The sequence below is a fragment of the Salvelinus fontinalis genome, chromosome 17 (genome assembly GCF_029448725.1).
Source record: "Salvelinus fontinalis isolate EN_2023a chromosome 17, ASM2944872v1, whole genome shotgun sequence".
Taxonomy (NCBI): domain Eukaryota; kingdom Metazoa; phylum Chordata; class Actinopteri; order Salmoniformes; family Salmonidae; genus Salvelinus; species Salvelinus fontinalis.
Genome location: NC_074681.1, coordinates 27,569,200 through 27,596,798, shown reverse-complemented (window position 1 = coordinate 27,596,798; position 27,599 = coordinate 27,569,200). Strand labels below are relative to the sequence as shown.

Genomic DNA, 27,599 nt, shown 5'->3' with positions numbered 1-27,599 from the left:
CTACCAAAAGGCAAAAGGCCTCCTGCTTGGACGGGGATTGGATTCTCTACACTTGTAGGTGAATACTGTTGTGTCAGTATGAATACTGGTGTGTCAGTATGAATACTGTTGTATCAGTATGGATACTGTTAGGTCAGTATGAATACTGTTGTATCAGTATGAATACTGTTAGGTCAGTATGAATACTGTTGTATCAGTATGGATACTGTTAGGTCAGTATGGATACTGTTAGGTCAGTATGGATACTGTTAGGTCAGTATGGATACTGTTAGGTCAGTATGGATACTGTTAGGTCAGTATGGATACTGTTGTATCAGTATGGATACTGTTAGGTCAGTATGAATACTGTTGTATCAGTATGAATTCTGTTAGGTCAGTATGAATACTGTTGTATCAGTATGAATACTGTTAGGTCAGTATGAATACTGTTGTATCAGTATGAATACTGTTAGGTCAGTATGAATACTGTTGTATTAGTATGAATACTGTTAGGTCAGTATGAATACTGTTGTATCAGTATGAATACTGTTAGGTCAGTATGAATACTGTTGTATCAGTATGAATACTGTTAGGTCAGTATGAATACTGTTGTATCAGTATGAATACTGTTAGGTCAGTATGAATACTGTTGTATCAGTATGAATACTGTTAGGTCAGTATGAATACTGTTGTATCAGTATGAATACTGTTAGGTCAGTATGAATACTGTTGTATCAGTATGAATACTGTTAGGTCAGTATGAATACTGTTGTATCAGTGCATTCGGAAAGTATTTAGACCCTTTACTTTTTCCAAACGTTGTTACGTTACAGACTTATTATAAAACTGATTAAATTAAGGTTTTTCCTTATCAATCTACACACAATACACCATAATGACAAAGCAAAAACAGGTTTTTAGAAAAACAGAAATACCTAATTTACATAAGTATTCAGAGCCTTTGCTATGAGACTCGAAATTGAGCTCAGGTGCATCCTGTTTCCATTGATCATCCTTGAGATGTTTCTACAACTTTATTGGAGTCCACCTGTGGAAAATTCTATTGATTGGACATGATTTGGAAAGGCACACAGTAAAGCAAATCGTAGCCTACTATAGGAAACAAAATGCCACATCTGCAGTAACCAACTATTCCAGCCACTATCTTCTTATGAGCCAGTTTCTATTAATACAAGTCTAATGACGTATCCTCATAAAAATCTGTCAGTTTTAGCTAGACATTTTATTTGTTGCATGGACTGCATCTCAATCCACCGCATCCGCCTATCAAATCAAATGTTATTGATCACATACACATATTTAGCAGATATTATTGTGGGTGTAGTGAAATGCTTGTGTTCCAACAGTGCAGTAGTATTTAACAATACACAACAATACAAACAAATCTAAAATTAAAAGAATGGAATTAAGAAATATATAAATATTAGGACAAGCAATGTCGGAGTGGCATTGACTAAAATAGAATACAGTTTATACATCTGAGATGAGTAAAGCAGTATATAACATCATTAAAGTGCCTAGTATTCCACTATTAAAGTGGCATGTGATTCGATGTCTATCTATATACGGCAGCAGCCTCTAAGGTGCAGGGTTGAGTAACCAGGTGGTAGCCGGCTAGTGATGGCTATTGAACAGTCTGATGGCCTTGAGATATAATCTGTTTTTCAGTCTCTCGGTCCCAGTTTTGATGTATCTATGTAGGCCTTCCGCATCTGCTGTAGAAGGTGGCCGAGCTACAGTGGTGTTTGTCAGACCATGAGACATCCCGAAAATCGGTCTTCTCATGAAAACATCTGTGAGTGTCCAAACGGTTTGGCCTACAAATGAATATGACCACTCTATGAAAGATGAGATTTTCATTAACAGATTTTCGCAGTTTTGCTACATCCCCCACAAGTGTCATGGGACTCCTCTGAAGGTAACCCTGAACTGGTAGAAAGAAAAAAAACGAATGGAAGTATGGAGGTAATTTTGTGCCAACAAATAAAAGAGTGTTAAATATGTGTCCAAAAACACTTTAGAGCTTTCTTATATATCCTAGATATAGGACAGACATTTCAACGTCTTATTCCTTATGATACATTTTTTGACTGTCTGTTTTGCCATTCATGAATCCATCATTCAATGCGTTTCTATGGGAAATAGTCGTAAAGGCCAAAATCAAAGTCAAATTGAATGTTTTGGGACAGAAAACCTGCAGCTAGGGTAGGATTCTAGGCTAACCTGGGCTGGCTCCTCTCTTCCAAGATGGTCAGGAACAGTCAGAGGTGAAGGGGGCTGTGGATCCGTTATCCTGGCAGCACTTGTTGAGGGGTGGGTAGGCTTAACACGTGGAGCTAGCTGCTGGGCTTGGCATCACTAGCCAGCTACCACCTGGTTACTCAACCCTGCACCTTAGAGGCTGCTGCCCTATATACATAGACATGGAATCACATGGGCTTGCTGCTGCTGCTCATCGCTCTCCTTCTCCTTTTGGCCTTGTTTGGGTACTTTGGCGAAGCCAATTTCTGATCGAGATTATTGAAGTAAGCATATTGTTAGCTTAGCACAATTACTGGAAGTCTCCCACAGTAGCCATCTCCTCTCAAAAACATGGAAATAGACATTCTAACTACTCGAAAGCTGGGTGGGGTGGTTAGTCATTTATAGTCTTACAAGGCTATACATAGTAATCTAGATTGTATATATTTGTTTATTTTACTGATAATCATAAGAAACAAGATTTTATCCAATTTGTCATTCACTGTGCCATTGGCATATAGACATCACAACATTGTATCTGTTTCATTATGGCGTCTGTAAGCGAACCATTGAGACAGATGCAACGTTGCGATCTGCTGGCTACTGTATCAGGAGACTTCCAACAATTGTGCTAAGCTAATGATATGCTAACTCAAATAATCTCCAAACTGCACGCAGAGAAATAAAAATGGTTTTCATGAGTTAATTTGACTCTGGGTAAGTAGAAAAACAACCTAAATCTTGCAGAATCCCAAATAGTGTTGTTTGACGTGTGTCTTTTTTGACACGCAAAAGACACAAACGGCGTTCCATGAATTTGCTAGCTAACACAAGCTGACTCCTGACCTTCTGCTTCAAAAAGTCCCGCGGTTGATGACGTTTCCCATTTCAACCAATCTATTGTCTCTATTTAAAAAACAAATTTTAGTGTCAACTTAACCCCATTAGCATCAGCTGATTGATGCTAGAGACAAAACCATTTGAACCAAAATACTTAATCAAAGATTTTAGATTTCATTAGAATAAATCCCTCTATAAGGCAGACATATTCAGGTCATACAAGCTAAAGAAAATAAACATCCACAAAGAAGATAAAGAACACAGACCACACACACTCCTTTTCATGTTTGTGTATTTGGCACATCCTTGCTATTAGGGGACAGTGTGTATGAGTCTGTATTGTCACAACGTAGTTTATCCACAAATCACCTCAGTAATTCATTTTTTCCTGTCTTTTGTAATATTGCTATTCAGACTTTCATTAATTGGGCACACCATCCAAATGGTTATTCATGTTTGCTCTTCATCTCTTTAAAGTCAGGGAGCAGTTAGGTTTAAATCAGATCAGCAGGAAGAGTCTGCATCTCTGGAAAACATTCCCAAAACAACCATTTGGCAATGTGAGCCATGCAGCCACCCAACTAACAAAAATAATCTAGTATGTACTCCAATAAGCTTTGTTCATCTGTGTCTGCAGATGTGTAAACTTTTCCCTTCTCCTTTGAGTGGATATAAATTATGTATGAAGTGCCAGGGTGAGCTTTCTGTGGAGACAAATGCCCATGACTCTCTCCAAAATGTCAAATTTGACATTCAGAATCATTCAATAATCATCTCTACCTGACCAACTTAGAGCACTGCTTTTCAAACTATCACTGATGTCTGGCGAGGCAAAGGCTGAGTTTAGACAAGGCCAAAGGTAGCCATGCACAATCTGCAGTGCTAGGTTGAGTGAAAGGGGTCCTTCCCCAATCGCAGCATCATACAGGTCATCACATCAGAAAGAATATTTTTTTAAATGACCTTTTGTGTGATGCAATATTTACAGTATAGTCAATAAGAATGCTGAACTGCTTTACTACAACTGTGAAATGTTATTGAATTGTAATCATGTGTTCAACCCGATAATTTCACAAGAAACCTAATTCATGTAACGACCATTGCTAACTGTAATAGTTAATCTTCCAGAGTAATCTAAGGTTCCGCATTTTCAAACAAGTAGACCAAAAGAAAGGCAAATGTTGACATAACGCTTCTTTAATTTATAGAAGGCACAATAGTTAAACACGTGTTTAGTAAGTACATACATTCTTAGTCAATCACATTCTTTTGAAATATCAACCACTGGATTAAAGATTCACAAACAGTACCAATCAAAATTCACAGCACTGGCACTTTGGTTATCACCTGTCTAATTTTGCTTAATTGTCTTCAACTCTTAAAACTTAAGCATTTGAAATAAGATGTTCAGTGGAGGTGCAGATTTCCAAGTACAGATTTATACATGTGTAACATTACAGTAGAATCACAAAAACATAAGTGCCATAGACTTTTGAGAAACATTAAAGTAGTGTGCTTTCAATGCTGGATCAAGTGTCGCTTTTTTATTTGCGCTGTTGAATCCTTCATGCAGTTGGTCAGGAAATCCAGGCATCTCTTGGAGTACTCCTCTGGAAAGTCACGGAAATGGCTCACGTGGGCAGGGGTTTTGAAGTCATAACTTTCTACAGACACCCCTTTCTCCTTTAGCGTCTTGACCATGAGCTCAACATCACTGTACCGAATCACTCGATCAGCTCTGGAGTACAGGTACAGCTGGGGCCAGGTAGGAGGGCGCTCCCGGATGGCATCATAGTGGTTCTTGTGGATGTACTTGGTTATGGGGTACAGAACCACCCTAAGCAGGAAAACAGTTACAGCAAACAGTGCCAAGAGCACACACCTCAACATCACATTGATTTTGGGTCCCAGAGTGGCTGTAAGAGCCCGTAATGCCCCCCTCACATTTCCACTGCCTGGGGCACTGTCCACCACAGTCCCAACTATACATAGGGTACTGAACTGTTTATGACTGTGCAAGAGCTCAACAATGTAGCGGTACAGCATAAATCCCCCGTTGCTGAACACATGGAAAAATATAGGGCTGTTTTCCACCTCGTAATCATAGAGTATCTCAAGTAGTTTGTGGGCAGTGTTACTCAACTCCTTGTAGCCAAATGATTCAGAGACGAATACTGTCTTCAAGGGCGCAGTATAGCAAATAGTGACACAACCCTGGAACAAAGAGAGGGGGAAAGGTAAGTCACACATGAATAATGAAGTAGAATAATAATTTATTGAAATGACAGGAGACATTTACCACCACAATAATAGTTTTTACGCCAACCTGTTCGTTATAAATGGAGCTGTACTTGGCAAGATGTTTGTCTCTGCAACCAGCCCATCCCAGCAGTATGACAACTGGTTCCTTTGTTCCGTGCCAGTGTCTTTCTAAAAGGAGAGGAAAACAAATCAGTTATCTGTTAAGTAAACTAACTGCATAACCAGGAAAACAAATTTAGCTAGCTAGCAAGCAGTCTTTGAGTCAGTCCAATTCAGCTATAATTGAATTATAGACAAACCTGCTAGTGCCCACGTTAACGTTGTCTAAATAGCTCATGGGTCTGTCTGACAGCTAACGTTAGCTAGATTAGTGTTGTTAGCTAGCCTAAGCAAGGCTAGATAAAGTGCTCACCCGAGATCAATGCATCTGGAAATACAATGTTATAGTCCATGCCATCATCTTCCATTCTGTAGCCGATTATATTACAGATAGAACAATGAGCCCTTTTGCTATACGATTCATTTGGCTGATGCGCTGAACCTCAACGTTTTCGCAGGTTCGCTAGTCGCTACGGAAGTCAAGATTTGTTCGTTCATTGTTTCTGATTGGTTCGTTTTCCCTTCACTATACATTCAGTTCCATGTTCCTCCACGAGATGACGGCCAATGTCCATATTTGAGTTTTCTACAGTAGAAAACGAATCGAATATTTCACTCAGAATAACATGGGAGTTATTTGACAACATTATGCAATCTGTTGAATAACACTTTTGTAATTTATTTCGTTTGAACAAAATATTGTAACGACCCACAATATATTTAGAGGTGTACCCTGTACCATATTATGTGATGAGTGTTGTGGTAGTGTGAAATGTGAAATAACTGTAGACTATTAGAGTCCATGCATAGTAGAGGGAAATTATTATTCACAGCTGGTGAAATGATTATATACGTTCAAACTACCATCAACATTCGAGTTAACACAGTCAAATATTGTACATTACACACACCCCAACAAAAACATTATTGTGTCGCATTCTTGTCCCTGAATGGAAGCCTCAGCTGTCAATCTGGACGTGAAAAAGGGGATCGCAGTTTAGTGGGAGTGTTAAAGGCGGTGCATGGTCAATCTGCTGTCTGCATTGACCGTGCAGCGTTACGGTGATATGGCCATTCATACTTCTTGTGCTTCGCAGAGCTGTTGTGAAGGAAGTTGTCAAGAAAGTGAGTTTATGTTTATACAGGACCTCCCGTCTTCACCTACCGTCAACCAATCATGTCAATGCGGAGCCCTCCACATTGTTAAAAAATCTAAGAGGCGCACAGCGATGCGGCACAGAGCTCAATATGTGCCTCTGCGTGTCTCTGGGTGCTCCGCAAAATTGCGTCACACCATCCATATGGCCTCCGACCACATTTTCGGATCAAGCATAAATTGGCTCTTAGGGGAGCCAGTCAACACTGCGTAGCAGAGCTGTCAAACGACTGAGATGTCTTTAACCACTGCGATTGTGTTTTAATGAGAAAATAAATGCCACATAAGGTGTACTGCGAGTTCACATTTCGATTTGAGGTAAGCTATAATAAGTGTAGTTAGAGTAACTTCTCGTTTGTTAGCAAAGTGGAGTGGCTACCGTTAACTAGCTTCTCCTCATCTCTTGTTGACAAACTAAACTAACGTTAGCGAGACCAGCTAACTACAAGCAAGTTAGCCAGCTTGTCGCTACTAGCTCGTGCATGGTGAGTAGACCGACTAGCCTGCAAACTATTGCAATGAGATGGAAGTAACTGAGTTTAGCTTGTCATTTCATCAAGTTGTTGTTGAAGAGTCCAACATCTCATCATCTTCATGACAAACAACAAGGTAAGAACTCTGGCTAGCTCTGCCAGCATGCGAAGTTTGCTAGCTAGGTAACGTTAACGTTAGCGGATGAAGCCTGTCACTCAGTATGTGTCCGTTTAGTAACTAACGTTAACGTGAGCTAGTTGGCCAGCTAGCTTAGCAGGCTAAAATAAGCTAACTAACGTTTTCATGGAAAGTGAACCGCGTGGGGTAAACAGACCAACATTTGTTGCAAGTAGTAGCTAGCTACCAGTAACAACAAAGTTACTTAATTAAATTGTTTCAACATTGTAGCTATTGCAGTAACTCCTTGTTTATAATGGAGTATTGCACTGAACTAATCAAACGGCAAGTGTTCAAATAATACTGGCCAGGTATTTGATTAGCGTATTGTATCCGAGCTCATATTGTAGGTTATAAAACTGTTCCCTCCCCTATGAACAAGACTGGGTCATTATTTAAAATCGCAGGAATGTCAGGTATGCTGTTGCTGCCTCGGATACCCATCCTTTACAACTGACTGGGCTCTGATAGCGATAATAAAATGTGAATAGAATCCATTGACTATTTCACAACAGAATAGAAACCTAAATAAATGTTTTACCCTCAAACACTCTCTGATCATCCCTCTTTTTCATGGGGATTTTTGATCTTGCGTTTCATCATAACCAGATGACCCTCCAGTTGGCGATTTAACAATAAACATATTTTATTGTAGCACATTTGAACAGCTGGATAGAGCACAAATACTTGGTGTCAGGCGACCACAGGAATGTCCAGGGCTTGACATTCAGGTAAAGATGCCAATGGCACACCGGACAAGTGCCAACCGAAAGCTACTGGCCCAAATAAAATTTACAAAAGACTGTCCAGGTCAGGATCTGTCAGGGAAGCAAATGATGCGCGCATAATTTCAATTGCAGGTTATTTTCTTTCATTTGGGCTGAGCAAGCATACACATTCAAGGTCTTTCAAATACCTTTTCATGCACTTAATTTTCATTTTCATGGAACTACATTTTATATCTAATTGTTGTAATAGCCAATATAAAAAAACATCTGCATTAACACTTAGAGAATAATGCCTGTTTTACCGCAACAGACTAGCGCAACATCCGAAACAAATGAAAGCTGCTGCATCTCACAAACATTTATCAGAAATTAAATCGCAGAATAATTATTTTGAGCAGTAGAACTTCTAAATCAGCTACCATAACTTCAAGGGCTTTAAGGACCAAATATCCTTGAGGAAATGTCAAGTTAGGCTATTCCATGATGAGTGAATTGCGCATAGCAAATATTCAACCATCAACTAAGACTGAACTTTTTATAGCTGGTTTGCATACCCATTCTTGATTATTGCCTTAGCATTTACTAGTATATATCATAACTTGGAACATCTTTCCTACCGCTATTGGTGTCCTATCGAGTTGCTGCAATCTCAAATTAGGCTATATTTGTGCGGCGCGCGTGTGATAAATCATCGACATGACGAACTAACAGCTTCAGGAATGAATCTTTCTTTTTACCAGTTTATGTAGCCTAGATTTTTTTAATAGCATTATTACAATATTTTGTCCAAGCAGGCCACTGACAGGGATGAGCAACTGGCCAGGAGGGTTTTCAAAACCTCCCGGGCAAGTCAAGCCCTGATGTCCCATGGGCATTTCCATTGAAAAGGACCCATGAATGCAAACGTGACGTTCATCGGACCATATATCAAATTGGGTGTCAAATGGAAGCTTAGTCTATATTTCTGGGAAATGAAGGCTTTGATTTCTGGATTAACAGATGAAAAAGGGGTCTTAGCAAGAATCTACCAGAAAGAGTCTGAAAAGGTATTCATCAAAACACAATCTTGACATAGTCCCTGCCAACTAATATCAACACTTCCAATACATTCGCAAAGTATTCAGACCCCTTCCCCTTTTCTGCATTTTATTACATTACAGCCTTACTGTAAAATGAATAAAAAATATAATACTAATCAATCTACACACAATACCCCAAAATGACAAAGCGAAAACAGGGTTTTAGAAATGTTTATCTTATAAGTATTCAGACCATTTGATATGAGACTCGAAATTGAGCTCAGGCCCATCCTGTTTCCATTGATAATCATTGAGATGTTTCTACAACTTGATTGGAGTCCACCTGTGGTAAATTCAATTGATTGGACGTGCTTTGGAATGACACACACTTGTCTATATAAGGTCCAAGCCATGAGGTCAAAGGAAAAGTCCGTAAAGCTCCAAGACAGGATTGTTTCGAGGCACAGATCTGGGGAAGGGTACCAAAACATTTCTGCAGCATTTGAAGGTCCCCAAGAACACAGTGGTCTCCATCATTCTTAAATGGAAGAAGTTTGGAACCACCAAGACTCTTCCTAGAGCTTGCCGCCTGACCAAGCTGAGCAATCGGGGGAAAGGTGACCAACAACCTGATTGTCACTCTGACAGAGCTCTAGAGTTCCTCTGTGGAGATGGGTGAACTTCCCAGAAGGACAACCATCTCTGCAGCACTACGCCAATCAGTCATTTATGGTAGAGTGGCTGGACAGAAGCCACTCCTCAGTAAAAGGCACATTACAGCCCACTTGGATCTCTGGTCTGATGAAACCAAGATTGAACTATTTGGCCTGAATGCTAAGCGTCATGTCTGGAGACAACCTGGCACTATCCTTACCGTGAAGCATGGTGGTGGCAGCATCCTGCTATGGGGATGTTTTTCAGCGGCATGGACTGGGAGACTAGTCAGGATCGAGGGAAAGATGAACTGAGCAAAGTACAGAGAGATCCTTGAAGAAAACCTGTTCAGGACCTCAGATTGGGGCAAAGGTTCTCCTTCCAACGGGACAATGACCCTAAGCACAAAGCTAAGACAACGCACAAGTGGGTTGAGGACAAGTCTCAATGTCTTTGTGGCCGGACTTGAACCTGATCGAACATCTCTGGAGAGACCTGAAAATAGCTGTGCAGTGAGGCTCCCCATCCAACCTGACAGAGCTTGAGAAAATCTGCAGAGAAGAATGTGAGAAACTCCCCAAATACAGGTGTGCCAAGCTTGTCGCGTCATACCCAAGAAAACTGTAATCGCTGCCAAAGGTGCTTCAACAAAGTACTGAGTAAAGGCTCTAAATACTTATGTAAATGTGATATTAGTGTCTTTTTGTTGTTTTTTTACAAATGTGCAAAAAATTCTAAACCTGTTTTTGCTTTGTCATTATAGGGTATTGTGTGTAGATTGAGGATGTTTTAAAAAAATGTTTTGAATGAAGCTGTAACGTAACAAAATGTGGAAGAAGTTGAGGGGTCTGAATAGGAGAAATTGTTTACCTTCTGTAAGTTAAGAAAATATATATATATATTGTCTTGTGCCTTATAATTCCATTACCAAAAGCACACACATCTTTAAGATCTTTAATTATTTCTCTCCCTGATGTGGAGGGAGGATAATAAATGTTCACAGAAGTAATAAGTAATGGTAGACCTGACAATTTAGTTATAGTGATTTTACTGATATCAATTTTGTTTATAAATTAAGTGATTTTAAAACAAATTGGTAACAGAATTACCAAAACATCAGTAACGGAATTACTGCAACTGAATTGGCTACAATGGGAAATCAGTCACAAACCACAGTTGGGTCACCTGCTACTGTCCTCCCTTCCACTGGCATACTGTGATGTTCAGCTCATTACTGTTTTCTTTGTCTTTCTATTGTCTGGTGGTCAAACTAAGATTCACTGCACACAGTCGGAGTCTGGACAACCCCTCCCTCTACCTCTCTCTTTCCATTTAATGTCAACTCTCACAGCTCTTACTGACACCTACCCATGAGCCCCCTCTCTTTCCATTTACTGTAACCAGCATCCTCACCCACTGAGAACCGGACGTCCATGGATGTTAACATGTAGTTGAAATTTGTTTGGTCCACCCTGGCCTTGACGTTAGCGTCCACAGACGGACCGGACTGGACCAAATCTGAACCTATTATAGAAGTATGTTTCACAAGTTTGGATAGCACAGTAGAGTACAGTCAGTAAAGCAGAGTACAATGCAGTAGTAGAGTACAGTATATTGTACTGAAATATACTGTACTGACCTCTGCTTTGCTGTATTGTACTGCACTGTACTCTACTGTGATGCCCAAACTTGTAAAACATGAGGAGAATGACATTCATATCCATAATTATGCATATCTGTGTAGTATAGATCAGGTAAACATGATGTAATTCTGTTACCGGGTGTAAATCCACTTCACTTACTGTAGTTCAATAACCAAAATATATATATATATTTTTAAATCAAGGTGCCATGTCATAGCTGGCATCCCATTCTTTCTGCAGACGTACACTACACGGCCAAAAGTATGTGGACACCTGCTCGTCGACTATCTCATTCCAAAATCATGGGTTTTAATATGGAGTTGGTCCCCCCCCTTTTGCTACTATTACAGCCTCCACTCTTCTGGGAAGGATTTCCACTAGATGTTGGAACATTGCAGTGTGGACTTGCTTCCATTAAGCCACAAGCATTAGTGAGGTCAGGCACTGATGTTGGGTGATTAGGTCTGGCTCACAGTTGGTGTACCAATTCATCCTGAAGGTGTTTGATGGTTTTGAGGTCAGGGCTTTGTGCGACGTGTGGTTGAAATAGCCGAATCCACTCATTTGAATGGGGTGTCCACATACTTTTGGTGATGTAGCGTATTTTAATCTTAATTCGTAGCAAATGTAAGCGTTTTTGGAAAATGTGGTAGCGTAAAAGCAATAGGGTCCAGCTGCGACCTGGTCTCTCAGGGCAGTCATCCACAGGGTCTCTATGCTTCCACCTACTGATATGTCATCGCTCAGTGCATCTCAAGAAAAGTGGGGGTGTCGAATGGAACCATATAAGGAGAACTGGGGTTTTCAAAAAGTCTTAACAGCAGGAGCGCTGGAATTCCGTAATTACTAGAACCACCATGACTTGATATTTCAATGATTGTTATTTCAAATATTCAATAATAACTTACATTTTTTTTAAATGATTTAAGGTAGCTAACGTTAGCTAACATTTACAATATACTTAACCTTACATACATTGCTACCGGTAGGTAACGTTCAAAGACACAGCTCACAGTGAGTGAATAGACACATTTTTTTTTGCTTAACTGAAATTTCTTACTGTCAACTCTGCAGGCCATGACTGACATTCAATAACCCAAACAATGTCTTGAGTGGTACCTTTCAAAACCCTCACTTCTCCATATGATTCCTTTCGACTCCCCCACTTTTCCTGAGAGATGCATTGAGCGATGACATCTCAGTAGGTGACATCATAGAGACCGTGAGGGATGACTGCTCTGAGAGGTTGCACCCTTCTCAATAAAAGGGAGGTGTTACTGTAATGTTACCAAAGTTTGTATCTGCAAAGTTCTAGTGTTATCATGATACCAGTCTTGCGATAATAAATGCCATTTAGCAGACACTTTCATCCAATCATGCGTGCATACATGTTACATATGGGTGGTCCCGGGAATCAAACCCACTATCCTGTCGTTACAAGCGCCATGCTCCACCGAGTTACAAAGGACCACTGCGATACCAGATTTTCCGCTTCGTGTTTTGCTTCCTTTCTTCCTAGTATTGTGATACTGGTATTGTGACCACACTACACCGTTCATCCACAAAATTAGGTTTCGTGTATATTTCTTTCAGTGGACATCATTATGTAGTCCTTGTGCATGGAGTTGTATGATTTGTTAAACTTTGAAATTAATGGGGGTTTTTTGGCATACATTTTAAATTGAAAAACTGATTCAAAGTTTAAATCCGTTACCGTGGAATTGCCCCCATCTGTAATTTTGTAATTAGTGCCCCACTGTAAAATCCCTCTACTTCCTCCAGTTCATTATCATTGAGACTGATTTATCACTTTGGAAAAATGCATTATGTCCACACAAGCCTACAGTGCCTTCACAAAGTATTCATACCCCTTGACTTATTCCACAATGTGTTACAGCTTGAATTCAAAATGGATTCAATTGAGAAAAGAGAATCTCACCCATCTACACTCAATACCCCATAATGACAAAGTGAAAATGTCTTTAGACATTTTTGCAAATGTATTGAAAATTAAATACAGCAGTCTAATTTACATAAGTATTCACACCCCTGAATCAATTCTTTGTAGAAGCACCTTTGGCAGCGATTACAACTGTTAGTCTTTCTGGGTAAGTCTCTAAGACCTTTCCACACCTGGATTGTGCATCATTTGCCTTATTCTGAACAGGATTCCTTCTTTTCACTCCGTCAATTTGGTTAGTATTGTGGAGTAACTACAACGTTGTTGATCCATCCTGTTTTCTCCTTTCACAGCCACTGAACTCTGTAACTGTTACATCATTGGCCTCATGGTAAAATCCCTGAGCGGTTTCCTTCCTCTCTGGCGACTGCGTTAGCAAGGACGCCTGTGTCTTTGTAGTGACTGGGTGTTTTTGATACACCATCCAAAGTGTAATTAATGACTTCCCCGTGCTCAAAGGGATATTCAATGTCAGTTTTTTTTTTTTTTTACCCTTCTACCAATAGGTGCCCTTCTTTGCGAGGTATTGGAAAATCTCCTTGGTCTTTGTGGTTGAATCTGTGTTTTGAAATTCACTGCTTGACTGAGGGACCTCACAGAAAGATAATTGTATGTGGGGTACAGAGATGAGGTAGTCATTCAAAAATCATGTTATACCCTTATGTGACTTGTTATGCACATTTTTACTCCTGAACTTATTTAGGCTTACCATAACAAAGGGGTTGAATACTTATTGACTCAAGACATTTCAGATTTTCATTTTACTTTTTTTCTCTCAAAAAAACAAAACAATTCCGCTTTGACATTATGGGGTATTGTGTATAGGCCAGTGACAAATCTAAATGTCATCCATTTCAAATTCAAGCTGTAACACAGCAAAATGTGCAAAAAGTCCAGGGGTGTGGATACGTTCTGAAGGCACTGTAGTTGTTTTCTCACCAGCTACAAAATGTAGGTTGCTGCTGAGATGCTAGGGAGGGAGTGAGGGAAGTACGGGTTCAGACTGGAGAAGTCATGAATTCACTATCTGCATTATTGCTGTGGGAGGATGGATATGACACTTAAGTGTTTCTGCTTTGAATGAAGGGACATTTTATAATTTTAGTGACATTTATGACTTGTTCTTGTGAACCCAGACGACTAGGCCTAGCAGCAATTGAAATGAAAAACAGCCCTCATATATTGTACATTCGTTCTGCTTCTGAAAAGCAGATTTACTAAAATAGCAACTTTAAACATTCTTGGCACACCGAGTCTGATCATTGTCATACACTTGCAAAATGGCAAAAAATGCCTTTAGTAATGGAGGAGGATAACATCCTTTTAAGGGTACGGCTGTAGCAGCAAAAATATCCCAGAACTAGTCCAGTAACTTTGGATGATTTGATTTCAGTTTTCATTTGGGATTGGATGGGGGATGGGAATCACACAAGGTTGAATTAAGAATAGCATTCTTCTCCCACAGTTTTTAATAGCTTCTCTCTAGTCTCTAACTCAAGGAAAGGGGAGGACAGCAGAATAATCCAGACATCGCCTACTTACAACCAGCCCATCGAGTAAGCTCAATAGACCTGTGCATGCTGGGGAAATCGGGGGTCCTTAACAAATGCTGGATGCTTCAAAGTACTAGTGCCATGTGAAAGGTCATCCTCGCCCTCACTCAGTCATCATTTAAATCAAAGGACTGCTTCCTATGGTCATTACTATGGGGTTATTATGTCTCCTTGTGTTCCTGTACATGCTCCCTTGTTCGTTTTGGATCCCAGTCTTGGACTTAGGCTTTATCTTGGCTTAATCTCATATAATTGGACAATCCATCCCTATTAGAGCCATTATTTGTAGGCTTGTCAGACCAGAGGCGGGTTAGGACCCCTGTCATGTGTGTCTAAGTAGATTGATCTTGTGTGAAGTAATGCTTTTGTCTTAGTATTTGAAAAAAGTTGGAGGAAATGTCAGAGGATTGTAATAAAATAGATGAGGCTTATTATCCCCCTCATGATAACACAACTGTGTTCTGTTTAAATGAACAGAATGGGGATATAAAGAAAAACACACACACTGATTTATTATACTTCAGGGGTGCATAAAACGCCATATTTTCCATACAGATACTAGCTGAAACATCAGTGTTTTCTGGCTTGTTATTTGTGTTCTGTGAACCATAAGCTTGTACTGTACATTCTAAACTACAGGAAAGTACAAATATTATTAGCTGGCACCAAAACACAATTTTTTCAGTCTGCCTGCTGAGAATGGATTTTGGTGTTTCCTTCCTCTTAGGGCTGTAAAGGGTTGCCAAGCAGTTATGGAAAATGTGAAACCTTCATGGAGAAGTCCCCCACAGAGTTACCAGTGAAGAGACAATGATGGATCGGAACAAGCGCAACTCCATTGCCGGCTTCCCCTCCATGAGGCCAGACCGGCTCGATGACCTGGATGGTGGAGGGGAGTGGGCCCTGTCTCAGGTGGGAAGAGTGTGCCCCTCGTCGTACCGCGCCCTCATCAGTGCTTTCTCCTGCCTGACGCGCCTTGATGACTTCATCTGCGAGTGGATTGGCTCCGGCTTCTTCTCAGAGGTCTACAAGGTGGGTTTATGTTATGATTGACCTGAAATGCAAGAGTTTTATGGTAGGTAGGTGGTACTGGTAGGTAAATAGTAGATTGTGTGAGGACTTTTATTTCACCTTTTATTTAACCAGGTAGGCAAGTTTAGAACAAGTTCTAATTTACAATTGTGACCTGGCCAAGATAAAGCAAAGCAGTTCAACACACAACAGAGTTACACATGGAGTAAAACAAACATACAGTAGAAAAATAAGTCTATATACAATGTGAGCAAATGAGGTGAGATAAGGGAGGTAAAGGCAACAAAAAAAAGGCCATGGTGGCGAAGTAAATACAATATAGCAAGTAAAACACTGGAATGGTAGATTTGCAGTGGAAGAATGTGCAAAGTAGAGATATAAATAATGGGGTGCAAAATAAATAAATACAGTAGGTGGGAGGTAGTTTGGGCTAAATTATAGATGGGCTATGTGCAGTAATCTGTGAGCTGCTCTGACAGCTGGTGCTTAAAGCTAGTGAGGGAGATAAGTGTTTCAGAGATTTTTGTAGTTCATTCCAGTCATTGGCAGCAGAGAACTGGAAGGAGAGGCGGCCAAAGGAAGAATTGGTTTTGGGGGTGACCAGAGAGATATACCTGCTGGAGCGCATGCTAGAGGTGGGTGCTGCTATGGTGACCAGCGAGCTAAGGGGGGACTTTACCTACCTTGGAGCCAGTGGGTTTGGCGACGAGTATGAAGCGAGGGCCAGCCAATGAGAGCGTACAGGTCGCAGTGGTGGGTAGTATATGGGGCTTTGGTGACTAAACGGATGGCACTGTGATAAACTGCATCTAATTTCTTGAGTAGGGTATTGGAGGCTATTTTGTAAATGACATCGACGAAGTCGAGGACCGGTAGGATGGTCAGTTTTACAAGGGTATGTTTGGCAGCATGAGTGAAGGATGCTTTGTTGCGGAATAGGAAGCCAATTCTAGATTTAACTTTGGGATTGGAGATGTTTTATGTGAGTCTGGAAGGAGAGTTTACAGTCTAACCAGACACCTAGGTATTTGTAGTTGTCCACATATTGTAAGTCAGAACCGTCCAGAGTAGTGATGTTGGATGGGCGGGCAGGTGGGCAGCGATTGGTTGAAGAGCATGCATTTAGTTTTACTTGTATTTAAGAGCAATTGGAGGCCACGGAAGGAGAGCTGTATGGCATTAAAGCTCGCCTGGAGGGTTGTTAACACAGTGTCAAGAGAAGGGCCAGAAGTATACAGAATGGAGAGGTGGATCAGAGACTCACCAGCAGCAAGAGCGACATTGATGTATACAGAGAAGAGAGTCGGTCCAAGAATTGAACCCTGTGACACCCCCATAGAGACTGCCAGAGGCCCGGACAACAGGCCCTCCGATTTGACACACTGAACTCGATCAGAGAAGTAGTTGGTGAACCAGGCGAGGCAATCATTTGAGAAACCAAGGCTATTGAGTCTGCCGATGTGGTGATTGACAGAGTCGAAAGCCTTGGCCAGGTCAATGAATACGGCTGCACAGAATTGTTTTTTTTTGTTTGTTTTTTTTATCCCCTTTTCTCCCCAATTTTCGTGGTATCCAATCGCTAGTAATTACTATCTTGTCTCATCGCTACAACTCCCGTACGGGCTCGGGAGAGACGAAGGTCTAAAGCCATGCGTCCTCCGAAGCACAACCCAACCAAGCCGCACTGCTTCTTAACACAGCGCGCCTCCAACCCGGAAGCCAGCCGCACCAATGTGTCGGAGGAAACACCGTGCACCCGCCCCCCTCGGTTAGCGCGCACTGCGCCCGGCCTGCCACAGGAGTCGCTGGAGCGCGATGAGACAAGGATATCCCTACCGGCCAAACCCTCCCTAACCCGGACGACGCTAAGCCAATTGTGCCTCGCCCCACGGACCTCCCGGTCGCGGCCGGCTGCGACAGAGCCTGGGCGCGAACCCAGAGACTCTGGTGGCGCAGCTAGCACTGCGATGCAGTGCTCTAGACCACCACAGTATTGTTTCTTATCGATATCGTTTAGGACCTTGAGCATGGCTGAGGTGCACCCATGACCAGCTCTGAAACCAGATTGCATAGCGGAGAAGGTATGGTGGGTTTCTAGCTTCCCTGAAAAGTTGCATATCACGGGGGCTGTTCGATGCTAATGCAGAACGCCATAGGATGTTTTTGTGTTGGTTAAGGGCAGTTAGGTCTGGAGAGAACCAAGGGCTATATCTGTTCCTGGTTCTAAATTTCTTGAATGGGGCATGCTTATTTAAGATGATGAGGAAGGCATTTAAAAAAATAAATAACCAGGCATCCTCTACTGACAGGATGAGATCAATATCCTTCCAGGATACCCCGGCCAGGTTGATTAGAAAGGCCTGCTCGCTGAAGTGTTTCAGGGAGCGTTTGACAGTGATGAGTGGAGGTCGTTTGACCGCTGACCCATTACGGATGCAGGCAATGAGGCAGTGATCGCTGAGATCTTGGTTGAAAACAGCAGAGGTGTATTTAGAGGGCAAGTTGGTTAAGATGATATCTATGAGGGTGCCTGTGTTTACGGCTTTGGGGTGGTACCTGGTAGGTTCATTGATAATTTGTGACATTGAGGGCATCAAGCTTAGATTGTAGGATGGCTGGGGTGTGAAGCATGTTCCAGTTTAGGTCGCCTAGCAGCACGAGCTCTGAAGATAGATGGGGGGCAATCAGTTCACATATGGTGTCCAGAGCACAGCTGGGGGCAGACGGTGGTCTATAGCAGGCGGCAACGGTGAGAGACTTGTTGTTAGAGGTGGATTTTTAAAAGTATAGGTTCAATTTGCTTGGGTATAGACCTGGATAGTAGGACAGAATTCTGCAGGCTATCTTTGCAGTAGACTGCAACACCGCCCCCTTTGGCTGTTCTATCTTGTCTGAAAATGTTGTAGTTAGGAATGGAGATTTCAGAAATCGGTGGTCTTTGGTGAAATTTGGTCTTCCTAAGCCAGGATTCAGACACGGCTAGAACATCCGGGTTGGCAGAGTGTGCAATTCTGCAGGCTATCTTTGCAGTAGACTGCAACACCGCCCCCTTTGGCTGTTCTATCTTGTCTGAAAATGTTGTAGTTAGGAATGGAGATTTCAGAAATTGGTGGTCTTTGGTGAAATTTGGTCTTCCTAAGCCAGGATTCAGACACGGCTAGAACATCCGGGTTGGCAGAGTGTGCTAAAGCAGTGAATAAAACAAACTTAGGGAGGAGGCTTCTAATGTTAACATGCATGAAACCAAGGCTATTACGGTTACAGAAGTCATCAAAAGAGAGCGCCTGGGAAATAGGAGTGGAGATAGGCACTGCAGGGCCTGGATTCACCTCCACATCACCAGAGGAACAGAGGAGGAGTAGGATAAGGGTACGGCTAAAAGCTATGAGAATTGGTCGTCTAGAACGTCCGGAACCGAGAGTAAAAGGAGGTTTCTGGGGGCGATAAAATAGCTTCAAGGTATAATGTACAGACAAAGGTATGGTAGGATGTGAATATAGTGGAGGTTAACCTAGGTATTGAGTGATGATGAGAGAGATATTGTCTTTAGAAACATCATTGAAACCAGGTGATGTCATCGCATGTGTTGGTGGTGGAACTGAAAGGTTGGATAAGGTATAATGAGCAGGGCTAGAGGCTCTCCAGTGAAATAAGCCAATAAACACTAACCAGAACAGCAATGGACAAGGCATATTGACGTTAAGGACAGGCATGCTTAGTCGAGCGATCATAAGGGTCCAGTGAGTAGTGAGGGTGGTTGGGGTAACGGCGATTCAGACAGCTAGCCGGGCCAGCGGTAGCAAGCTAGCATAGGATGGAGGTCTGTTTTTAGCCACCTCGTGCGTTTCCGACGGTAGATTAGTGGGGTTCCGTGTGGTAGAGGGGAATCAATCCAGTTGGCAAAATAGATATAGTTATAGTGACCCAAGAAAAATTGTCAGATAGCAGCCGATAAGACGGCTAACGATTAGCGGGCCGCAGATGGGCGTTCAGGTAACGTCGCGATGGAGGGGCCAGTTGGATAACTCCCTCGGGCAGATAACGTCGGTAGTCCAGTCGTGAAGGCCCGGTGGGGCTCCGCATCGGCAGTAAAACGGGTCCGGATAGGTGATTGTAGCCCAGGAGTGGCTGTTGGAACTCTTCAGCTGGCTAGCTCTGGAATAATTGATGTTTGCTCCGGGATCGACGTAAACCAATAGTCACACGGATAGTAGCTAGCTAGCTGCGAGATCCAGGTGTAAATGTCCAGAGCTTGTGGTTGAAATCCGGGGATATGGAGAGAAAAATAGGTCCGGTATGTTCTGGTCTGAGTCGCGTTGTACAAAACTGCCGATAGCTTTTCGAGCAAAGGATAGCTGATGACCACAAACCGTGGTTAGCTGAATACTAACGTTAGCCAGTAAACTGGCTAGCTTCTGGGTAGCTTCTGGCTAGCTTCTATTGTGGATTTCAAATTTGAGGTAAATAAAAATAATTTAGGCTAGGCTAGCAGAAAAGCTATGGTATGTCATCACCAGGATTACATAAACATATAATCTCACACCCTGAGCTGTGTCTCAGCCCTCATTCTATTATTAAACCTCAGTGTGTGTGGTGCAGAATACAGTTAGCTAATACATTGAGCGAGTGACAAGGAGACAGCAACCAACCAAGACGACTTTTTTATTTTTTTTATTTAACCAGGCAAGTCAGTTAAGAACAAATTATTTTTTACAATGACAGCCTAGGAACAGTGGGTTAACGGTCTTGTTCAGGGGCAGAATGACAGATTTTTACCTTGTCAGCTTGGGGATTCGATCTAGCAACCTTTCGGTTACTGGCCAACGCTCTAACCACTAGGCTACCTGCCGCCACTATCGCTATAGTAGACTACTAGCTACCATAGTAGACTAATAGCTACCATAGCTAGGTTGTTTATCATCAAATATGATTACGTAGTACCTGTCTTGACTGCATCAAACTTGGAGAAGCTAGTAAAGCTATCTAATGGTAGCTAGCTAGGCTAATTGAGGCTGCAGAGCATTTTAAAAAAATGTTTTTTAAAATTGCAAGCACATTCTCATCCTACAGTTACAAATACCAAGTCTGTTCAGAATATTAAGTTGTACTCTGCCTGTTGGCGCTTAGTCGTTGTAGCCTATCGTTCTCCTTAACTTTTAATTCTGTTTTAATTCTGTCACTTCCATTGATTAGATACTTTTGGTCATGTAGTGTATGTGGACACCTGTTCGTTGAACATCTCATTCCAAAAGTATGGGTATTAATATGGAGTTGGTCCCCCCCTTTGCTGCAATAACAGCCTCCACTCTTCTGGGAAGGATTTCCACTCGATGTTGGAACATTGCTGCGGGGACTTGCTTCCATTCAGCCACGAGCATTAGTGAGGTCGGGCATTGATGTTGGGTGATTATGTTTCCACTTCACAATAACAGCACTTAGTTGGCCGGGGCAGCTCTAGCATGGTATAAATTTGACAAATGAACTTGTTGGAAAGGTGACATCCTATGACTGTACCACGTTGAAAGTCACTAAGCTCTTTAGTAAGGCCATTCTACTGCCAATGTTTGTCTATGGAGATTGCATGACTGTGTGCTCGATTCTATACACCTGATAGCAATGGTGAACGGAAATAGCCGAATCCATTAATTTGAAGCGTTGTCCACGTGTGTGTGTTTATTTATACATACACACTCACTCACTCACTACCGTTCAAAAGTTTGTGGTCACTTAGAAATGTCCTTGTTTTTGAAAGGAAAGCACATTTTGTTTTTGTCCATTTTTAAAATAACATCAAATTGATCAGAAATACAGTGTAGACATTGTTAGTGTTGTAAATGACCATTGTAACTGAAAACGGCTGATTTAAAAAATAAAAAATAAAAATAAATATTGATGGAATATCTACATAGACGTAGAGGCCCATTATCAGTAACCATCACTCCTGTGTTCCAATGGCACGTTGTGTTAGCTAATCCAAGTTTATAATTTTAACATGCAAATTGATCATTAGAAAACCCTTTTGCAGTTATGTTAGCACAGGTGAAAACTGTTGTGCTGATTTTAAAGAAGCAATAAAACTGGCCTTTAGACTAGTTGAGTATCTGGAGCATCAAATCCAATTTTATTGGTCACATGCGCCGAATACAACCGGTGTAGACCTTACAGTGAAATGCTTACTCATGTGCCGCTAACCGACAGTGCAGTTTCAAAAAATACGGATAAGAGAAATGAAGCTGGCAGCTTCATTAAATAGTACCCGCAAAACACCAGTCTCAACGTCAACAGTGAAGAGGCGACTCCGGAATGCTGGGCTTCTAGGCAGAGTTCCTCTGTTCAGTGTCTGTGTTCTTTTGCCCGTATTAATCTTTTATTTTTATTGGTCAGTCTGAGATATTGCTTTTTCTTTGCAACTCTGCCTAGAAGGCCAGCATCCCAGAATTGCCTCTTCAATGTTGACGTTGAGACTGGTGTTTTGCGGGTACTATTTAATGAAGCTGCCAGTTGAGGACTTGAGAGGCGTCTGTTTCTCAAACTAGACACTTATGTACTTGTCATCTTGCTCAGTTGTGCACTGGTGCTTCCCACTCCTCGTTCTATTCTGGTTAGAGCCAGCTTGCACTGTTCTGTGAAGGGAGTAGTAGAGAGTTGTACGAAATCTTCAGTTTCTTGCCAATTTCTTCCATGGAATAGCCTTCATTTCTCAGAACAAGAATAGACTTATGAGTTTCAGAAGAAAGGGCTTTGTTTCATTTTGAGTCTGTAATCGACCCCGCTGATGCTCCAGATACTCAACTAGTCTGAAGAAGGCCAGTTTTATTGCTTCTTTAATTAGGACAACAGTTTTTAGCTGTGCTAACATAATTGCAAAAGGGTTTTCTGATCAATTAGCCTTTTTACAATGATTAACTTGGATTAGCTAACACAACGTGCCATTGGACTACAGGAGTGATGGTTGCTGATAATGGGCCTCTGTATGCCTATGTAGATATTCCACAAAAAAATCTGCCATTTCCAGCTACAATAGTCATTTACAACATTAACAATGTGTACGCTGTATTTCTGATCAATTTGATGTTATTTTAATAGACAAGAAATGTGCTTCCTTTCAAAAACAAGGACATTTCTAAGTGATCCCAAACTTTTGATCGGTAGTGTAACATACATACATACATACAGTACCAGTAAAAGGTTTGGACACAGCTACTCATTCAAAGGTTTTTCTTTACTTTGACTATTTTCTATATTGGAGAATAATAGTGAAGACATCACAACTATGAAATAACACATGGAATCATGGAATATATTTTAGATTCCTCAAAGTAGCCACCCTTTGCCTTGATGACAGCTTTGCACATTCTTGTCATTCTTGAAGGAGTTCCCACATATGCTGAGCACTTGTTGGCTGCTTTTCCTTCACTCTGCGGTCCAACTCATCCTAAGCCATCTCAATTGGGTTGAGGTCGGGGGACTGTGGAGGTCAGGTCATCTAAAGCAGCACTCCATCACTCTCTGTGGTCAAGTAGCCCTTAAACATCCTGGAGGTGTGTTGGGTCATTGTCCTGTTGAAAAACAAATGATAGTCCCACTAAGTGCAAACCAGATGGGATGGCTTATCGCTGCAGAATGCTGTGGTAGCCATGCTAGTTAAGTGTAGCTTGAATTCTAAATAAATCACTGACAATGTCACCAGCAAAGCACCCCCACACCATCACATCTCCTCCTCTATGCTTCACGGTGGGAACAACACATGCGGAGATCATCCGTTCACCTACTCTGCGTCTCACAAAGACACAGTAGTTGGAACCAAAAATTTGGACTCATCAGACCAAAGGACAGATTTCCACTGGTCGAATGTCCATTGCTCATGTTTCTTGGCCCAAGCAAGTCTCGTCGTCTTATTGGTGTCCTTTAGTATTGGTTTCTTTGCAGCAATTTGACCATGAAGGGCTGATTCACATAGTCTCCTCCTCCTGAGCAGTTGATGTTGAGATGTCTGTTACTTGAACTCTGAAGAATTTATTTGGGCTGCAATCTGAGGTGCAGTTAACTCTAATGAACTTATCCTCTGCAGCAGAGGTAATTCTGGGTCTTTCCTGTGGTAGTCCTCATGAGAGCCAGTTTCATCAGACCTTGATGGTTATTGCGACTGCACTTTAAGAAACTTTCAAAGTTCTTGACATGTTCTGTATTGACTGACCTTCATGTCTTAAAATAATGATTGACTGTTGTTGCCATAATATGGACTTGGTCTTTTCCCAAATAGGGCTGTCTTCTGTTTACCTTGTCACAACACAACTGATTGGCTCAAACGCATTAAGAAAGAAATTCCACAAATTAACTTTTAACAAGACACACCTGTTAATTGAAATGCATTCCAGGTGACTGAAGCTGGTTGAGAGAATGCCAAGAGTGTGCAAAGCTGTCAAGGCAAAGGGTGGCTACTTTGAGGAATCTCAAAGATATTTTGATTTTACACTTTTCTTTTGGTTACTACGTGATTTAAATGAGTTTTTTCCCTATTTTTGATGTCTTCATTATTATTCTCCAATGTAGAAAATAGTAAAAATATAGAGAAACCCTGGAATGAGTAGGTGTCCAAATATTTGTCTGGTTGTGTGTGTGCATGCATATCGCTTTTGAAATGCACAGAGGCTCTGACTGTAGCCTATTGTCGCTTTGATGACTTATGATTGGACAACAAGCTACACGCGCCACTCCCCACTTTCATGAAAATCAAGAGCAGCAGCATAAATGATCCAATTTCTCCCTCGCGCACGCACAGCAGTCGCTTTCTGATATGTACAGGCCCTTCCGGATAAGTCAGTTAAAATGACCCATACCCGTAACAATCAGATCCAACCCAAACCCATGACATTATTTAGAATTCAGGATTGGGTCTCAGGTATTCGGGTACAGGTGGATCCGTGAACACCTCTAGCACACAGATACTGTGGCCGCTCCTTATTACATTGATCTAGGCTATTCTCTCACAATCGACTGATTTGGGACGTGTGAAACGCCCTTTATTTCCACGTCGCTCTGGTTGCGAAATGAAAATATAGAAGGGCTGAAGCGGTTTATGATGGCGACTAGACGTTAGGCTACAATGGCTGTCTAAGTGCTATATCGTCTATTACACTAACACCCTGACAGGGTTGGTACTTCAATAGATATGGCTGTTGGGGTTAGATGTCCTCAAAATGTCAGTAAAGGAGTTGAACATGTTAGCTACGTTCACTTTTAGTGTAACCCACATTGTAATTTCCTCCAACCAGAGTCAGCCTCATGAAAGTTACTTTTACTTTCAATGATGGACTTTCAATTAGTTATAGGCTATAGACTTCAGCTTCACCTACTGAAAAGTCGGAGTCAGGGCATTCTATATTGATGTCACAACCACCACAATAATGTCAGCACTTTCTATCTCATGCCTCTATCTTAGTCATACTATTTCCTTTCCAGCTGTATGTATGAGTCATACATACTGATGGACTGGAAATAGAATTCCAATTTAGTTCTTAGCTCAAACAGGAAACTAGCCTAATTACAGAAAGGAATAGAAGTGTTGCTATGTCTGGAGCTGTGATGCACAGTAATCTAATGGCGGCTTCAGAGCATGGCCACAGTGGTCTGCCTTAGAACTACTCAGTCACTGCTCATTGGATTCAAAGGGTTAATGCAAAGGACCCAGTGCTGACTTGGTGGGGGAAGGGCAGCGTGTAGGGTCCTGCCCCAGGCTGCCTGAGGGGATGTCACCACACCATGTATTTTAGGGAGGGAATGCCCATCCAACCTGAATATGACTGGGGCCTTCTGCCTTTACAAATAGTCCTTGTTGAGCAAACCTTAAGAAAAAGGTTCCTTTATTCACACACACATGCTCAACCATGTTTTAAAAGGTGCTGTTTAATCCTTGGGGCCATGATATTGTTATATTGCAGCTGTTTCCTCTCAAGTCAAAATGATGACTTCAGCTTTATTAGTACAACAATATTTACCCTCATTGCTTCTCACTTGCAATATTTACTCTCGTTGCCTCAGACTTGCTTCTCTAAATGCTTAACGGACACAAATGTTTCCTGTGTAATGAGAGTTCCATATTTGTCTAAGCAAGGGGACAATGGATCTACATTAAATTAAATAAAAAATGGAATTATCTGTTTGTCTTCGACTGTGTGTCCTGTCTACAGGGCTAGGTATTGAAGAGGCTAGCTGGATTGATGGAACAGATTGGAGGTGCAGGGTCTTGCTGGGGCAACATTATGGGTCTTTGTTTGAGCCAGGCTGCGCTCTCTCTCCTGGTGGGCAGAGTGGGGGAGGTGGTCTAGAGGAGGCCATCTGCTGTCTGCTCCTCTCCTACAGGGAAGACTAGCTGCACCTTTGTACTAGAACTTCAAGAGTGGCTAAAGAAGCACTACGAACTGGATACTCATCCAAGTGCTATATAAGTCTAGATTGGTCTGCTTCCCTTTTCTGTACCTCAAAATTCCTTTTTATCTCCACTCCAACAAATGTAAACTAGCTATATAACCAGATATGCATTGTATCTGTTACTGTACTCGCAGACCGACCTGAGTTGAGACTTAGTATCTTCTTATTCACTGGTTTCAGTGTCTTAATATTTTATCTGGAGGAAGTGAGCAGTAGCAGATACAGCTTATTTTTCTCACCCTGACTCATAACTTCCTGTGGTTGTTATGGCTTTGAGGAAGCAAATCATTCTGATTGTTGGGAAATAGTTTTATGTTTGTATTGTTGTAGTTAGAAAAGTATTCTGCCTTCTCTGCCAAAGAAAGGGGTTACATTTTAGGTAGTTGTGATAGGCTAACACCTAGGTTACATATCACAACATTCATATTCTTGGCCTCGGCTCAGTATTCTTTCTAGTGCACCAATGTGTGGATCAAAGCCAGCCACTCATCTTTGATCACATTGGAGTTAATGCTGCAAGGAAGGCCAGTGACTGACCTAATTCACAGGAGAAATAGACTAGGTTTACTTCCCGTTGTTCTGGATGTGGAATGACATTCATTTTGCTGCAGAAATAGAGACAACCGTTCTTCGTGATCTTGGAATAATGATAAGTGAATATTGATAAGGGAACGGTAGTGTTAAAGAGAAGCGTTCAGATAATGCCTAAATGACCGGATTGTTGTGTTTGTTGCAGGTACGCCACAGAGTGTCGGGCCAGGTGATGGCTCTGAAGATGAACAAACTGAGCAGTAACCGAGCCAACATGCTGAGAGAAGTCCAACTGATGAACAGACTGTCCCATCCCAATATCCTCAGGTGACCTACAGGAAACAAAACGCCAGTCTTCCACTACATTTTGGACAGTTGATTTTTTTGGGGGGCACGCCACCATCCTCAATATTTTGCATAGTTTGAATATCAATCTGTCCTTTGGAGAAACATAGAAATAAAATGCCTTCTGCGATATTATACAATTCTTTTTAATTCTTGGTCAGTTACTGATTTAAATTATCCCAGCTTTTTAGTAACAATCTCAAGGGGCTATTCAAAAAATGGGTACAATACAGGGCTAGAAAAGTTCCGTTATGGTGCCATATTCAGAAATGGCGTTATTTTCTGACTGACTAATAGCCTAATCCCTTTTTTTTCTAGAAAGTGACTCAGTATCAGTCATTTGTGAATCCTTCATCTTTGAAAGATACTTTGATCTGTAGCTTTCTGTCAAAATGATATTAGCCTCCCCTTTTTTTAATGGAATCAGTGGGGTAATAAATAATATTATAAACTG

At 41.5% G+C, this 27,599-nt stretch overlaps 2 protein-coding genes across 4 annotated transcripts in view; one reads left to right on the top strand and one right to left on the bottom strand.

The window, feature by feature from the left end:
• Positions 1 to 4,262: 4,262 nt before the first annotated feature.
• Positions 4,263 to 5,945, bottom strand: LOC129814099 (transmembrane protein 53-like). Its single transcript, XM_055866890.1, has 3 exons — positions 5,756 to 5,945; positions 5,408 to 5,511; positions 4,263 to 5,295 (listed from the first exon to the last, which is right to left on the bottom strand). Exons 1-3 carry the CDS (start codon positions 5,808 to 5,810, stop codon positions 4,600 to 4,602), a joined length of 855 nt encoding a protein of 284 aa, XP_055722865.1. The 5' UTR covers positions 5,811 to 5,945; the 3' UTR covers positions 4,263 to 4,599.
• Positions 5,946 to 6,544: 599 nt separating this feature from the next.
• The window catches only part of LOC129814095 (dual specificity testis-specific protein kinase 2-like), a 38,756-nt gene continuing 17,701 nt past the window's right edge, over positions 6,545 to 27,599 (top strand). The window contains exons 1-3 of one of the 3 annotated variants that reach the window (XM_055866883.1): positions 6,545 to 6,567; positions 15,534 to 15,838; positions 27,006 to 27,127. In XM_055866883.1, coding sequence (XP_055722858.1) covers positions 15,617 to 15,838; positions 27,006 to 27,127 — 344 coding nt within the window. In that variant the 5' untranslated portion in view covers positions 6,545 to 6,567; positions 15,534 to 15,616. Of the gene's footprint in view, positions 6,568 to 6,680; positions 7,208 to 15,533; positions 15,839 to 27,005; positions 27,128 to 27,599 lie in introns of those variants that run through there. The other 2 variants (XM_055866882.1, XM_055866881.1) reach the window with 2 other exon arrangements.